Raw genomic sequence first — 17470 nt, forward strand, 5'->3', positions numbered from 1 at the left:
CTCCTAGGAAATGCCGCCTTGGCATACTTTCCTAGAGCGCATCCCCTGCATACATCATCTCGTTTCGTACTCAGATCCGGAACTCCTGTTACAGTGCTCTTGAGAATTTTCAGAGCTCCATGGTGCAAGTGACCCATCCTTCTGTGCCATAGTTCGTTCAAGTCCTTGTTCCCATGACTGCCTATTAGTGCCATTGGTGATTCTAGTTGTAATCTATACAACCAATTACTTTTGATCCCGATCTGCACTTTCTTTTTCCATCTCGGGTGTTTGACGTATACCTTTTCCTTGATGAAGTAGAAGTCATAGCCCTTGCCTTGTAGTTGTGACACGGAAAGTAAGTTCATCCCCAATCTTGGTACATGCAGCACATTTGTGGCGCGGAACAACTCTCTCGATTCTGTCTGAAAAACTATGGTACCCTTCCCTACTGAAGTACACTTTTCCTTGTTCCCCATGGTGATCTGAAAGTTCATCTTCTATTCTCGATATTCTGAGAAACACTCCTTGATTCCCGTTATATGCCACGAGGCTCCACTGTCTATATACCATACTTCTGATGATGCAACACTAGTCATGCACGCCACTTCTTCTTCCAGCCTAGAAGCCAACATAGAGAAATCTAAATCTCTTTCTCTTGTGCAATTTTCTGAAAATTTGCATGAGTCCCTTGAGGTGGATGCCTCTGCATCGTGGTCTCAACCCATAACTGATTTTCCCTTTCTGTCTCTGATTACTTCCTCTGATACCATGTGAAAACTCTATCACTGCAGTAACTGATTGACTTTTCCTACTTATTCCACCATAAGTTATTCATGAAATCACTTCAATAAACATTAAAATAAATACCGCTGCAGATATCACACCGTAATATAGAAACAAACATATGCACAAGAATCAACACATTGACACAGATGTTTTGGACTAATGTCCCCATAAAAACCCAATGTGGGAAAACCGGTGTAGCAAGGGACGATTTTATTATTCAGCAATTTTCTAGTACAACAAGGTGCCAAACTGGCTTACCCACATATAGACAAATTCTCCAACACTTCTTCTGAACCTAGCGTCAGCCCTGCGGACCTCTTCGTGGCCTGAAACTCTCTGCGTCAGCCTATTGAGACTCTGCGCAGCCTCTCTGGCCTTCTGCGTCACTCTTGCAACCTCTGCGTGGATGACGCAGGCCCTGCTGGCTCTGCGCAGTCTCTGCTGCCTCTACGTGGCTCCCTTTTGCCCTATGTCTGCCTTTTTTGCCTCTGCAATGAACTCCTGTCTCTCTGTTCTGTACTTATTGCCTCTTGACTGCTCACCAGACCACTGGTTCAATTTCTCAGCTAACCCTGCTCCAGAAATTGAACTGATTGGTCTCCCTCAGTGTCTTCTCCAAGTGACCTTCAAGCCTCCTCTTATACTTTTCTTGTTGACAAATCAACGAATGAGATTAAGTCCCTAATCAACGGCTAAGATTAGATCTAGCTTGATCCATGACTTTTGGACCATTCTAACACAATTTAATATTAATTCACATTAATATTTTATTTTCCCTAAGTTTAGACTTGGGGATTACATTAAAAATATTAATTATTTTAATATCTATCGAACTGTTTAGAATCTGCCCAAACCCTTTCCGGGTATTGGAGATCTGATGTGCCTTAGCCTCTCCACCAAGTTTCATGGCTAGAGCACATCCGATGCTACTCCAAATCAACAACTAATTGAAGAATTGAATTAGGCTACATTAATTGAAATAGCATAGAGCAATCTAAAAATTAACATGGTTTCAGTGCTAAGGTGAAAGACAAGCCCATAAGGAAACAAGAGTTGAAGCAATCATCTTTGGAAAGTTGAAGGAGCCTATCTAATGAAGTCAAGATGTATTCCTTTTTCTTTAAGGATCATGAGAAGTTGGGTGACTCCTCTAAATTTGCCGTTTGGAAGATCAGGTTGGAGATCATGGCTGATAACAATGATGTTTTGGAATTCATTCAACGAAAAGTACGTCAGCCTCTGGAGAATGCTTCTGCTACTGCCAAGAACAAGCACAAGAAAGGTGAGTTAAAAGCAAAACAAATTATAGCTGATGGTTTACATGATCATTTACTTGCTTATGTTGGGTATTTGAATAAGTCTAAGGATATGTATGATAAGTTGTCGGCATGTATGAAGTCAACAATTTGAACGAAATCATCACCTTCAAAGATCAAATGAAAGACATGAAGATGAATAAAGGAGAGACTGTGCAATCCTATATCATGAGGATCTCTCGCCTTAAAAATCAATTGCAGAGAGTTGGAGAAACTGTACTTGACAGGGAATTGGTAATTGTGACTCTTAGAGGTCTTCCTCCTGTTTGGGAAACCTTCATTACCACCATAAGCAATAACAACAGTTTTTGTCATTTGATGAACTTGTTGGAAATCTCACTCAAGAAGAATCCAGGATGATTTCAAGAGGGAGAATTCATAAGCATGGAGAAGAACCCGCTGCATTTGCTACTCAAGATAAGAAGAAAAGGGGAAAAGGAAGAACATTTGGTTCGAAAAGGTCCTCTCCTGATTCAAGGGACTCTTATAGAAGATTAAGGGATGTTGAATGTTTCAATTGTCACAAGCGTGGTCACTATGCCTGAGATTGTCCGAAGAAGAGAGATTCTCCAAGATCCGATCGAAGCTACAACAACAACAGATACGATGATAGAAGAAGAAGAGATACTCCAAATGATCGTGAAGAAAGTCCTCATCCTCAAAAGAAGTCAAGAAATTCCAAGTATGAAAGTAACGTAGCTACTAGCCAATCTGAATATATTCTTATTTCAGCCCTCTCTAGTTCTTCTCCTCCGGATTCGTACAATAGCTAGTTGGTTGATAGTGGGGCTTCTAGACACCTCACCGGGTATAAGGAAGTTCTCTCAAATCTGGTTGAGAGGGAGACAAGTTTGAAGATTATTCTTGGGGACAACTCTACATATTCAGTGATGGGCTTTGGTACTGTCAGATTTGATTTGGACTATGGAAAATATATTATTCTTCATGAAGTAATGTATGTTCTGGAATTAAAGAAGAACCTGATATCTATTTTTGCCTTGGAAGATAAAGGAATGAGAATAGCCTTCATTAATGGAAAGGTCCTCTCTTGGCCGAAGGGATCCCGTATGAAAGATGCCTTTACTTTGGGATCTAGAGTGGGAGGACTATATAGAGTCATTGGAAGACCTCTTCTAGCAAAGATCCACGACACCAATCATGAAAGTGAGATATGGCACTGAAACAAAAGGAAGTCTAGGCGACCATTCCCCTCTAACATGATCAAATCTAATGATAATTCCAGGCAGTATAAAGGAGTAGTGAGAGAATAGGTTTGGAAATATACTATGGCCAAAGAATCAATTATGAAGGAAGATGTTTCAGATATTGTTCCTAGACTGCAAGGTGCAACTTCAAGATGGATAAAGAAGCCTGAAGTAGATGAAAGCTTTGAAAGGTACAAGGAGGAAGTATGTGTCGAACAATCTCAAAGGTTTGATGTACAAGATAGAAAGACTCCCATTAGCAGATTGAAGAAAGCATATGTTCGTATTGACCGTTACCTGGTGAAGTTTGATATCACAAGAAGCAGTGCCGATCTAGACCTCCTCGTCAATCTGGTCTAAGGTATGACTTTGATTTTGATCTTATATATTGACGATCTATTCCTGATAGGTAGTGGGCCTCCGATGATCAAGCGTAAGAAGGATTGTGGTCTAAGATATAGCTACAGAGATATGAGTCTATATGGATTCACCGGATTTCGTGATATTTCGACTGATGAGTAGATTGCAGCATGAATTGGTGTGACCCTTCCAAGCAAGGGTTCGGGCTGACTGAGGACACTGAGCCGGCTCTTCCCCCCCACCCCATCTGAGCTCCCAGGGTGAGGAATTGAGATGTAGGGCACTTGGGGTTGAGGGATCTATGGAATACGGTATCACCCCTATCTGTCACCCATAGGGCCGAAGATGTTGCTCCCCTATCTTGGTATATGAGGAGTATACCCTAGTTGGCATCTGTCTTTCCCACCCATTTGGCCAATGGGTGCTGGTTGCTTGAGTTAGGTGCGATCCTTACTACGTATGGTAAGTGGCATCCCACTCAAGCTAGAGATGCAGGTGTTCTACCACTTGTTTCTTCAGGGTCATGTTAGGAAGGTTGGTAGAGTTTCCCGGGTCGTAGTATTGGCTCCCTGCTAGCAGAGTTTCCCAGGTAGTAGCATTGGCTCCTCGCTGGCAATGATTCTGGGTGGTAGCCGTGCCTCTTCGATGGATAGAGGGTGGTAGCTGAAGCTCCCCTATGATTCTTCTTCTTTAGATTTGAGAATGTTTCAACAGATAGAGTCGAGCAGAGATGGGACATGATGTGATGTTAGGGTACTTGCATTGATTACGTGATGCACATGATGCAGTTGGAATTTCTCCCTAGCTGAGAGGGATTGCTAATTTTTCGCAGCTCAGTGACAAATTCCAACCATGGGACTAGGTTCCTCTTTTTGAGAGGACCAATTTTGACTATTGAAGCGCTCAATCTGGACAAGGGAAAGTGTACTTTTGAAGAAAAACCCACATGCACATATGGACAGCTCGACCCTAACAGGAAAATGGACACCCTTAGAAGCATATAAACACAAGTGACCTCAAGCTCATTTGAACATCACCAAACATCTTCTTCTTCTCTTTTTTATTGATTGGTTCACACTGGTCTGAGGCTGGGTCGAGAAATTTGGTTCGTACAAGTCTAAGATTGCAAGGTCCGAGGCTTGCACGTGTTTTAGGGTTTTGGTTTCCCACTGTAGGCTTGACACAGGAAGATTTTGGCTATAACCGCAGGCTTGCAGGCTCTACAGTGCGGTTGGAAGCTCAAAACCGCACACACACCTCTTCCTTCGTGTGGTTGGGCTCTTGGGCCGAAATTTGACATTTGACCGCAGTGGACCACAGTTGACCGAAGACAATAAAAGTTGTCTCTAATCTATATTGATGCTGGAAACATATTCCTGAATGCTGTTTGGTTAATTTTGTATGATTTCGTATTGGATCATTGTACTCTTTGCTGAATATTTTATGGCAATCTAATAGAAGAAGAACTTCAAAGGGTTTTATCCATAGTGGGGTTTTCCCTGGTCTTTGACCAAATTTGGTGTCTCTTGTTAATATGTTGATTGTCTCCTTTGTCATTGCATTTACTGTTTATCTTCAGTTACTATTGATAATTGGAAAGATTAATTATTGTTGAAAGATTACTAATTGAAGAATTGAATTGGGCTAAAGTAATTGAAATAGCATAGAGAAGTCTGAAAATTAATAGTATGTATGTGCCAGAGGGGCTACAGATTTGAAAATCTTTTTGGAGCTGATGTTTGCCTGATTTTTTCCTGTTTTTTGTTTTATGGCCAATGGTTTTTTGGCCTGATATAATCTAATCCTGGTTAAGGGATTAGGGTTGTCATCTAATTTTTGGGTTGACAGATTTGGTTTTTGGATGCCGTAGAATACTTAAATATGTATAATCAAAGTTAATACAATGTAGAAAATAGAAGTGCGGCTTTAAGGTTTGCTGGTTTTTCTGGTTAAGGGTTTCCAAGGTAAATTTTTGTGTATTGTGTGTATGCCATTGTTGTTCTTTCTATTTTGCTTAAGAATCTGTATGCATTGTATCACTTCAAAGGTATAAAACTTGCAGAGCGACCTTTGCACTTCCATAATGTATCGATACTGTTGTATTTAGCAGTCCGATTCACCTATTTGTTGTCATTTGTTGGACATTAATAAAATGATCTTCTCTTATCTTAACAGTTCTGCTTGTTCACAGGCACAGCCCATACTGAAAGTTACATACTAGCTGTATGCTACAATTTCATTTCCTATAATCAAAGGGACATAGTATACATAATCAACAAATTTCCTAGATATGCCTTTATCTTCGGAATAAACACGTTCAAGTCTCTCATTGAATGTCTGTCATTTTATTCTGTGCTCATAAAATTGTCATTTGTCCTATTTTGCTTTATTGTTACTTGGATCTCTGAAGATCGTGTTGGTCAGTCTAGCGAGACTCTGGTTCTTGTGGTTGGTTTAGTGGCTTGGAGCGTGAGAGTGTGATTCTATTGAATAGCTTGGTGAATGATGCACATTAATCACTCTGTCTGTCCTTTTACCCATTTTACTTGCAAATTTGCCTTATTGCAACGTTGCTGTTTACCAGCTAATTACAATTCTTATTTGAGTCAATATTCCTCTATCCTTGTGAAATTTAGTATATATTAATTTTCTGTAGCTTCTCTAGTTAGTGGAGACTTTAGTCTTCCTCTATGACAGTATAGTTTAGGTTGATGATAGCAAAGAAGGAAAAAACTTTCTTTTATCTTCTGTTATATATGATTGAAACATTTAACCTAGTTGGAAGTGGATCTAGCAACAAAGAGAAAAATTTATCTTCGTCAATTTCATTTTTTTCCAATGCAGACACCTATTCATGGATTTCTCACATCCATGGAAAAACAACTAGCTGTAGCCATTTACCTCTTGTTATGAGGCTTATGTCAGGCTTTGCACAGAAACTAGCATGGAGTTCAATTTGCTTTGCAACTAAAGCAGATGTTCTCAATCTCAAGCACAGTATCAGTTCAGTCCTTTTGTGTAAAACGTTTTGGAGTCCAAATATATGCCTCTGGGTTTTGATCATTGTCGAATCAACGTGTGCAAGTCTTTAAAGTTACCATTTACTTCCTAATGTAGGTGGACATGAGCTAAGCAAAACAACAGGAAATGCTGGTGGAAGGGTCGCATGTGGTATGTCTTAAACTTATATGCAATAATGATTTCAAAATGATCAAATATTGGAAACTCTTTTCATTTTCTCTGGACTAATTCATTATAATGTTATGTAGGTGTGATTGGCCTTCAATCAGCTGTCTAAAGCAGCAATTTCAGGTTTTGTAGTTAATATGTGTGTTTTCAGTAGCTATTTGATCAATACCAGGATAAAGGCTTCCAGATCAAAATTGTGAGATAACATCTTCTAGTCAGCGCATGCAAGTATTCTCCCAGATATATCTGTAAATGTTTGAAGTAGCATTGTATTATATGAATTTTTGCTGTTAATTATTTGCTTTCTTGAAATGGATAACTCTTTAATGCATTGCAAGATTTCTCAATGATTATTTTTTGTACAAGCAGATATTATTCGTTTTAGTGCTACTATGGGAACAAAACTTATTCTTACCTCAATGAGAGCGGAGAACTATGGATATCCCATTCTAATGCCCTCCACATAGTTTGGAAGATTACTCCATGAATCATTTGTAGTGTGTACAAGCCTTGACATGTTGCAATTGAGATTAGTTTGGTTCTTGATGCTATCTCTAAGAGCTTACTGTGAGCACCTCATCCTTTGAGATTTAATTTTCTTGTTGATGGCATCATCTCTAAGATTAAGGATCTTGTTGATGGCATTGGCAAGAGGAATTTACTTTGAGGAACTAATTGGTCATCAGTTTGTAAGGTTTGGAATTTTTTTCTTCTTATGATGTTTCTACCTGGTGACTGATAAGATAATAGAATTCAGTACTATTAACTAGAAGTTGTACTTCTCTGCCCTATATTATGACATTCTTAGAAGATTCGGATGAAGGCGTATTGAGTGTTCAGTACACTTTAAAGCCTGATTCCGACACAAAAGATCAAGCTTCAATCGCAACATATAAGCCAAAGGATGCTACCTTGAGCATGTGTTTCATCCTTTAAAAAAGGAAAAATAACAGCGTTCATTCAATTTAAAAAGCCAGTAAAAATGATGGAATTTCATATTTGAAGGTTTGAAACTAGAGATGAGAGTTTAGTCTCCCTACATGAATACTTTGCATCCTTTACCACCAGTAAACCTATTACGGAAAGATTAGACATGTAAACTAAATTATATATGGACACGAAAATTATGTAGCAATTCCTTTGATTTTATTTAGTGATATTTCCATTCTTTAAAATCAACATTTATCCTTGTCTCCTTTGATATGGTATGCTTGCTAATAAAGAATTGCATTGTCTAATAAGCATAGTTAGATCTGCTTGCATGTTTCAATGTACAACGTAATACCAAAACAGTTATTAAGATATCGAATTTCTTCAGTTTTAAAGAACACATCAGTGAATATGCACTGGAACAAGGTTACAAGGCAACAAGGCATTGATCACATTCCAGCATAGATTATCTAAAACTTACAAAGATCAACAATCTGAAAGAAGAATACTTTATATTCCATTGGTACTCAAAATTCTCAAACAAAATCAACTCCAATAAAATGAGATGGTAACTAAATTTGTTATACTAGTGATTAGGGCCAGAAGAGCAAAGTTTAGACGGAACAACCTATAATCTTGCATGATTAAGGTTAAATCAAAAGTTTATGAGTACTTAAAAAGTTATATTAGAAATTGAGGATAACTATTGGAGGTGGTTTTAATGGAACGCTTATTTTTCACTAAAAAATGATGGTAATGAGAGTAGCTCAGGAATGTACTTCTGCGCAGGAACAGTCCAACTACAGAATTGAACACTAAAATCAACTACCTCGGGAATTTGAAATGTTTGGTCCTCCCACCGAGCTTGCATTTGGTTAAAATAAGCCTCCTTAACTGCAAATTCCCTGGCAACTTTCTTCAGTCTAGCAATTTCAAAGTTGGCCAATTCCAATCTCCTTTTCAAGTCTTCCACACTATCTTCTTCTTGAATGGAAACTGTTTTTCTTTTATCCTTTCTTTCATGAGGCTGTGTCACCTCCCCTGTTTCATCTGCTCTTGGCGGTACCTCCTGTATTTGTTTAAACTTCCTCGTTATGGGTCTCCTGGGCTTAAAGACAAGTTGATCAACTTGATCATCAAACTTGAGTTTCTTTGAGGCTTTAAATCTCTTAGCCTTGTCTTTTCCTGACTCTATCAAATCTGCTTGAACTAGTGGTGATTCTTCAATGTCAATGGCTTGCAATAAGTCATTTAAGTCTCCCTTTGAAACAGAGCTTTCTTCAATAATCATTGATTTGCCTTTCTCTTTAGCTACTTGGCTCCTACTCCTTCTTTGAACTCCTTCACCTGTGCTTGATTCATGTGCACTTTCTTTAACTTGACTTTTCTCTTTAAAGGACCGCTGGGGTGTATCCTGGATAGTCAGTGGCCTGGTGGATTCTCTTACTTGTTTCGTTGCCTTTAACTTTGAAAATCTCTTGGATCTTATTTCTGCCTGATGACCAGTTGTTGTTGGAAGATCTTTTACAGCTTGAGGGCTGAGACCGGTCTCGTTCTTGAAACCAGACATGAAAATGAATGTGTGCCAGTCCCTACCTACCCTCTGAAGTTCATGCAGAACAATCAACTTAACCAAGCCATGGTGGAACAATGAAGTCTCACAGGCTTCTTTTCTTAGCTGCACCTTGTCACAAGTGATGGATAGTCTGTGCCCTACAAGAAGTCCCAAAAAGATGTAGGCTCCATAACAAAGAAGAAATTCATGTCATCGAAAGAGGGAATCCTACAAGCAGTTGTTTGTCCCATGATCTCCACCTAAAGAGTTGTTGGAAGCAAGTCCCTGGGGGACCTTGGTCAAGTCCCTGGTTAAGAGGGAGCTTAGGTATATTCCTTTTATAGGAATGAATGCATTCCTTCATTGAAATGGGTATATCCTCCCTAGTTGGGAGGGAGAGATAGACACATCATTCTTGTCTTCAATTGGGAAGAAAAAATGGAGGATTGGGTAAGCAACTAGCATTCGATACTCTTTGAGGATGTGGTAGGGCATCCAAGATAAGAGTAGTCGTAGAGGACCGATATTCTTTGAGGATGGGGAATCCAAGATAAGAATAGTTCTGGTGGAACCTACTCCGAGAGAACCCGGGTGGGGTATGTCCCAAGAGAGACAATGATGAGGGTGTTTATAAATCATTGGTCTCGCCAGCATTGTGCTCTGATCTTGTGAAGAGATAGAGTGGTTAGTCAAGGCCTTGCTATGTGACAATGTTGAATGATATGATGCTAAACAGATGGGTTACCAATCCAACCCTTCTTATGAGAATTCTTCAGATTGAGAATGTTAAAGTACCTTGTATGGATTATGAATACCTCCCTATTTAAGAGGGAGTGTTGAAATATGTAACTAGGTTCGGTCTTCATAATGACATGTGTAATCATGATTTTATGTAATTGATGAAAAGAAGAACACTAAAATTAATTTTGTTATGCTTGAGACATGGGTTTCATGCTCAAGGAATTTTATTTTTAAAATTCAAGCTCCCATTGTGAGCTCTTAGGATTGGTCATTGAGTCATAAAGTAAATTGAGTCTTTGTCATGTATTGCAGACCCATTTGGGCATGTTACATGTTGTAAAAAATTTATTTGATTCAAAAGGATTGTCAAAGAAACCCCTCCACGACCAAATATTCAAGCTCCAAGACAAGTCCGCCTGTCAATGATGTCGGCCTATATGCATCATCAAGTCGGCCTACCGGTAATGTCGGCCTATTTTGAACCCCAACAATGTCTATATAAAGAAGGACTCGACCTCTCTCTCGAGGGCATACATACAAGCAACATAGAAGTTCGATCTTGAGACAAGGAAGAGGCTAATATCCATCGAAGAAGGAAGAAGGAAGAGCGAAAATATTCTGATCTATTTTAGGGAAAAATTCCTTCACACGTGCGAAGTTTAGGGCATCTCACTACAACAAGAAGACTGAAAATTATAGTCACTCTAAGAGGACCAAATTTGGGTGACAAAGAGTTGATATTGTAGACCAAGTTACAGAAGAGGAAGTATCTTTCCAAGCAAAGAGGAAAAGAGGACAAATTCTCCCTCACACGTGTGGCCTAGGGTTTCTGCACTAAGGTTGAGTTACAGTCAATAAGTTACAGATCTGACGGAAAGGGTGAAGGATAAGTTGTTGCCATTAGAAAGCAAGTTTAACCGAAGTTGACATTGTGAAAGGAAAGCACATCGTGAAGAAGGCTTTGATTTGGTCTTGGAGGGGTTGTTGGTCAAGGGTCTTGGTCTTGGAATTCATCAATTAAAAATTCTATAAGAAGAAGAATTCGGTGGGTTTTCCTCTAGAGCTTGGAGAGGTTTTGGCCTTAGTTGATAGCCTATATCCTGTGTCCTTTGTCTCATTGTTCTTTATGGTTTGATAGTTGTTTGATGAAAAAGAACACATAATAATAATCAAGTCAACGAAGAACCTAATTAAGAAAAGTAAAAAGTCTTCACATGCAGTTATCATTGCTACAGAAATCACCTCATCTCTATGCCCTACATTTTTCAACACCTAGCTCCACATTCAAACAGAGTAAACAACGACAAAGATATATGAGGTACATGGCACTTATGGCTGAGGTAATAGACTCAAAGCCTTCTTGATATAAGGAGGCAACTTCTCAATAGGCATGGCGAGATGCCATGGTGGAGTATTCCTCTATCATTTAAAATAACGTCTCGGAGATTATGCCAAGACTGGTTGGCAAAACAGTGTTTGGCTCATGTTGGGTGTACAAGATTAAGCATGCAATTGATGGGAGTGTGGAGAAGTGTAAGGCTAGATTCATGGCTAAAGGGTTCTCTCAAGTTGAAGAGATAGACTATGATGAAACATTCACACCAGTGGCTCGATACTCGTCCATTAGGACCATTTAGGCGATTGCAGCGCAGATGGGGTGGAAGGTCCACCAAATGGACATGAAGATTACCTTCCTTAACGGAGTTGATGAGGAAGAGATATATGTTGAGCAGCGTGAAGGGTTCAAGACTTTCAGCAACGACATGCATGTTTGCAGGCTGAGGAGAGCTCTTTATGGGCTCAACTTTCAAGCAGGCACTAAGGACATGGTATGCCCAGATAGACAGCTACCTTCTAGGATTAGGCTTCACCAAGAGTGAAGTTGACCCTAATTTGTATTATATTGTGGTTAAGGGGTAGTCTCTCATTCTTTTGTTGTATGTTGAAGACTTAATATTGACAAGGGGCAAGAAGCTCATCAGTGACTGCAAGAGGATCTTGTAGAGGAATTTGAGATGAAGGATATAGGATTGATCCACTATTTCCTTAGGCTAGAGGTATGACAGGGTGATGGGGAGATCTTTGTGGGACAAGGAAGGTACACGCAGGAGATTCTCCAAAGGTTACACATGCAGGAGTGCAAGGCCATGACCACGCCTCTAGTCACAAACTAGAGGAAGGTGGATGCTACTAGAGGAGAGAGAGTTGATCCCATACTTTACAAGAAGCTCTAAGGGTCATTGATGTATCCAGTGAACACACGACCAGACATTTGCTTCACAGTCAACCAGTTGAGCCAACCAAAGTGCATTGGGTTGTTGCCAAGCACGTGTTGACGTATCTTAGGGGCACAATAGATTATGGGTTATTGTACAGGCATGGTGATGGTGTGAGGCTTCAGAGTTCACATATGCAGATTGGGCAAGGGATTCAACAAACAAGGAGAGCACTTCAGGTTGTACCTTCAATGTTGGATCAACAGTTGTTTCCTGGTTCAACAGGAAGTAGAGATCAATGGCACTAAGCCCAACTGAGGCCAAGTATATGGCTGCCAGCCTAGCAGCTTGCAAGGCCATATGATTGAGGAAGCTACTTGTTGGGTTGTTCAATGAGAAGTTGGAGCCCACAGTCATAAATTGTGATAACCACTCCAAGCACATCGAGATCCGATACCGCCATATCAAAGATTGTGTTCACAGGGATAAAGTCAGACTCCAATATGTGCCAACAGAGGAGCAAGCAGCTAATATTTTGACCAAGGCATTGGCAAGGGGGAGATTTGTCTACTTCAGAGATAAACTAGGTGTAATACAGAACACCTTCCTCTCTAAGAGGGAGTGTTAAATGGAGTTAGAGGAGGAAGGGTTCAGCTAAATGTAGAGGCACACTAAATTTGGCAGAGCGACCCACAGGCGGGCCAAAGGCGCAATTTTAGTTTTTCTATTTATTTTGACTTAGGAAAATTTTACTTTCCCTATAAACAAAAAGTGAAACAATCTCAGCCATCCATTGAGATTTACTCTCAACCATTCGTGGAGTTGGTGGGCCGAGGTTGACTTCAAAGGAGGGAAAAGGGTGCAGACTTGGCTCATCATGCACTAGACAGCTTGTGTGTTCAGCTCAACAAAGAGAAGGGTGTTCAGTTCAGTGCCTAAGGGTTTCATATCAGAACACTACGTTAGAAAGAGAGCATGAATAGCGTCAGAGTATTTTACATCCAACATACACTTTATCCAAGGTTGCATTCCGCTGTGCAAAATGGTCGTACAGTTCTGTACAAGTCCGTACAATGCACATGTAGGCAGGACGATTAGGAGAAAAGTGCACAGACCATTGTGTCGTGGGTTAGAAAAGTAAAGTGAAGTTTCCCCTCATACTTGTAATCAATTTCTAAAGATTTTGCTGAGCATAATAAGAAAAACACACAAGTTTGCAAGTTTTCCCCAGTTGGGGTTTCCTGGGTTAAATTTATGAATGTGCTTGTGTCTTCAATTTTATTTTTCCACTGCAATTAGTTCAATTAGTAAACTTAGTATATTTGATGAATGTATGTTGAAAGTTCAGTTGTTGGGTTTTAAAAGTCTAACAGTGGTATATGTAGATTATATTATTTTTGGAAGTGAAGTTGACACAATGAGCAAAAGTTTTTTGCAGAACAAATGCAAAAAGAGTTTGAAATGTCCATGATGGGAGAATTGTCACTCTTTCTAGGTCTACAAATTGTTGAATCTAGTAAAGGCTTTTTCATCTGCCAAACTAAATATATTGGCGAAATGTTGAAGAAATTTGGGATGGAAAGTTCTGCATTAGCACACTCATGGTCACATGATGTAAGTTGAGCAAAGATGATGAATCCCCTCATGCAAAGCAAACTGTTTACAAGTCAATGGTTGGAAGTTTACTATATTTAACAGCATCAAGACTAGATATCATGCAAGCAATAGGATTGGTTGCAAGATTTCAATCTACACCAAAGGAGATCCATGTGCAAGCACGTAAAGCAAATATTTAGATATTTGAAGGACACTCTAAACTTTGGCCTATGATATTCAAGAAACAAAGACTTTATTTTAAAAATATATAAAGATGGAGATTGGGAAAGAAGAGTGGAAGACAAGAAAAGTACAAGTGGAGAAGCATTCTTTCTAGGAAATTTCTTGGCATCATCGTTGAGCAAGAAACAAGCCTCAATCTATCTTTCCACAATTGAAGTTGAATACATTGCAACAACAACATGTTGTACTCAAGTTCTTTGGATGAAGCAGACTTTGACAGATATCAAGGTGGAATATGTTCAGCCAAAATCAATCATCCATGATAATAAAAGTGTAATCAACATTTCAAAGAACCCTATGATGCATTCAAAGACTAAACACATTCCCATCATGTATCACTTCTTAAGAGAACAAGTAGTTGAACAAAATGTTAAGCTGGGATAATTGCCACCAAGGAACAGGTTGCAAACATGCTCATTGTTGCCACACAATCTAGCGGGGCCCTAGGAGTGGAACCTATGGGACAACAACTAGACCAAATGAAAACAATGGGACAAAGACCCATTGTCACCTCAGTCAATGTCACTTGCTCTTGAGCCTTTATGGACTTTCGCCAATGGGAGTTGTTATCACTTAAGAATTATAATGCCAAAATTTCTCATACTAGTTTGATGATAAAGGTCGGTGCTAGTCTAAGTTTGATTTTTGTTTTCCTTAGAGTCTGAGTCTTAGGAGTCTTGAGTCAAATATGCATTCTCATTCATCACTGGTCATTCTCATTCATCACCTGTCTCATAGCCATGTGTCAGTTTTGTTTAAAAGTTACTATGTGCCACAAAGCCCTTTAGGTGATTTCGTAGCGCATGTAACCATTTTGAAGTGTTTTCGCAGCGCATAAATCCTTTTTAGCAGTTTCGCAGCGCAACAGGTTTTAGGTGATTTCGCAGCACGACATGTGTTAGGTGATTTCGTAGCGCATAATTCAAAATTTGCATTGACTGCACTACGAAACCGGAGATTCGTGCATTCCGTAGCGAATCTTTCCTAACTGTCAAATCTCAAGTTAAGTTATAGTTGCGTCATTCATTGTCAGTTTATGCACTCCACATATCATGTCCAACCGCTTATCTCCATCATTACAGCCGCTAGGTACATTGGTACACACGAATTGCAAGTTCCAAGAAAAGCCAGGTATTCACAGTCTTAATGATGATTGTGTTCGTTGCATGAGGAACAAGCCTGCAAGTTTTCAATTTGAATACATTGTTATCAAACGAGGAAGTTATTAAGCGAGGCAACCATTCAGAAAAGGCAGAGATTGAAGTTTGAGCAGCGACAGTGTTTCAAACCTTCATGGAGGGATCGGCAGAAAGAAAAGACCACAGATCAGGCAGATGTTTGAGAAACGAACCTGAAGGTTTAGACATAACCTTGAAGAACAGAGAAGTTGAGCATGCATTTAAACAAGATGGATGTTGGAATTTTTGCAAGAAACTCAAGGGAGGTCATGCACAAGTCACCAAGGAATTTGCCTTGAATTTCACAAGACTAAACTCAAAGGTTGGTATGTTGGAATTGCAGGTTTCACCAGACATAATATCCACAGTTACGGAGATTCCAAGAGGGCAAGAAAGTTGGTTCAAGAATTTCAAATTTGATATGACCCCATGCAAATAATTTCTGAAGCAGGAGTTCATTAACTCAGATTTAAACAAGTCTGTTCCTAGAAGTTATGTCAAAGAATCATATGCCCATTTGCTTACCTGTATACAGAAGTACCTTACCTGTGAAGGGAGATATAACAAGGTGTATTCATATAATTTTAAACTTCTGTTGCATTTCACAGGAAAGACATCTATTGATCTACCTTTTTACTTATTCCGCAGCTTAAGCAACATGTGTGACAAGGTGCAGCTAAGGAAAGAAGCCTGTGAGACTTCATTGTTCCACCATGGCTTGGTTAAGTTGATTGTTCTGCATGAACTTCAGAGGGTAGGTAGGGACTGGCACACATTCATTTTCATGTCTGGTTTCAAGAACGAGACCGGTCTCAGCCCTCAAGTTGCAAAAGATCTTCCAACAACAACTGGTCATTAGGCAGAAACAAGATCCAAGAGATTTTCAAAGTTAAAGGCAAGGAAACAAGTAAGAGAATTCACCAGGCCACTGACTATCCAGGATACACCCCAGCAGTCCTTTAAAGAGAAAAGTCAGGTTAAAGAAAGTGCACATGAATCAAGCACAGGTGAAGGAGTTCAAAGAAGAAGGACTAGGAGCCAGGTAGCTAAAGAGAAAGGCAAATCAATGATTATTGAAGAAAGCCCTGTTTCAAAGGGAGACTTAAATGACTTATTGCAAGCCATTGACATTGAAGAATCACCACTAGTTCAAGCAGATTTGATAGAGTCAGGAAAAGACAAGGCTAAGAGATTTAAAGCCTCGAAGAAACTCAAGTTTGATGATCAAGTTGATTAACTTGTCTTTAAGCCCAGGAGACCCATAACGAGGAAGTTTAAACAAATACAGGAGGTACCGCCAAGAGTAAATGAAACAGGGGAGGTGACACAGCCTCATGAAAGAAAGGATAAAGGAAAAACAGTTTCCATTCAAGAAGAAGATAGTGTGGAAGACTTGAAAAGGAGATTGGAATTGGCCAACTTTGAAATTGCTAGACTGAAGAAAGTTGCCAGGAAATTTGCAGTTAAGGAGGCTTATTTTAACCAAATGCAAGCTCGGTGGGAGGACCAAACATTTCAAATTCCCGAGGTGGTTGATTTTAGTGTTCAATTCTGTAGCTGGACTGTTCCTGCAAAGAAACCGACGGATCATCAAGAATCAAGGAAGCAATAACCAATACAGGATGAATGAAATCCATTGGAAATATGCCATAGATTATTGGTCCCTTTTCACGAATGGAAGAAGACTAGAGATTAGACTATTACGGCTAGTGAGGAGGAAAAGATAATTTTGTATAAAAGCTTATATCAGAGAAGAATTTTTATAAAGGAATATAGTGATTCACTTAGATGAAACAAGGATGGGGCGAAGAGTCATAACATCCGAGAGTATTACAAACCAATCCTGAATCAACAGATCTCCAATAAATAAAAACTTCAGGAAAAAAATTTCATTCCCAGTGTTTGGAATACCTTCTAGGATAACCCAACTTATCTTTGGTTATAAATAGAAAAAATCCTAATAGAAAAGCTCTGAAAATGAGGGGGGATATTGGGCCAACAAGCTGAAACAATCCATGAGAGATGTTAAAATCAGCCAACACCTACTGTTGAAATGCGAAATGATATATAAAGTATGGTACTTTATTGAGACTGGCGAAAAAAAAGGGTTTTCAAGGACTAACCAGGTGAAGTATCTCTCAAAGAAAATGAGGGAAACCTCCCTCAAAATCTC

General features: G+C 39.4%; 1 protein-coding gene across 3 annotated transcripts in view; it reads left to right on the forward strand.

The window, feature by feature from the left end:
- The window catches only part of LOC149257234 (superoxide dismutase [Cu-Zn] 4A-like), a 219919-nt gene that overhangs the window by 85197 nt on the left and 117252 nt on the right, over positions 1–17470 (forward strand). Inside the window, exons 6-7 of one of the 3 annotated variants that reach the window (XM_089413830.1) lie at positions 6767–6820; positions 6919–7188. The exons of 1 other annotated variant lie outside the window; for it this stretch is intronic. In XM_089413830.1, coding sequence (XP_089269956.1) covers positions 6767–6820; positions 6919–6947 — 83 coding nt within the window. In that variant the 3' untranslated portion in view covers positions 6948–7188. Of the gene's footprint in view, positions 1–6493; positions 6821–6918; positions 7189–17470 lie in introns of those variants that run through there. One more of the 3 variants, XM_089413827.1, reaches the window with a different exon arrangement.

This window comes from Pinus tabuliformis, chromosome 6 (genome assembly GCF_031772625.1).
Source record: "Pinus tabuliformis cultivar Carrire ecotype Pingquan chromosome 6, CPIR1, whole genome shotgun sequence".
Taxonomy (NCBI): domain Eukaryota; kingdom Viridiplantae; phylum Streptophyta; class Pinopsida; order Pinales; family Pinaceae; genus Pinus; species Pinus tabuliformis.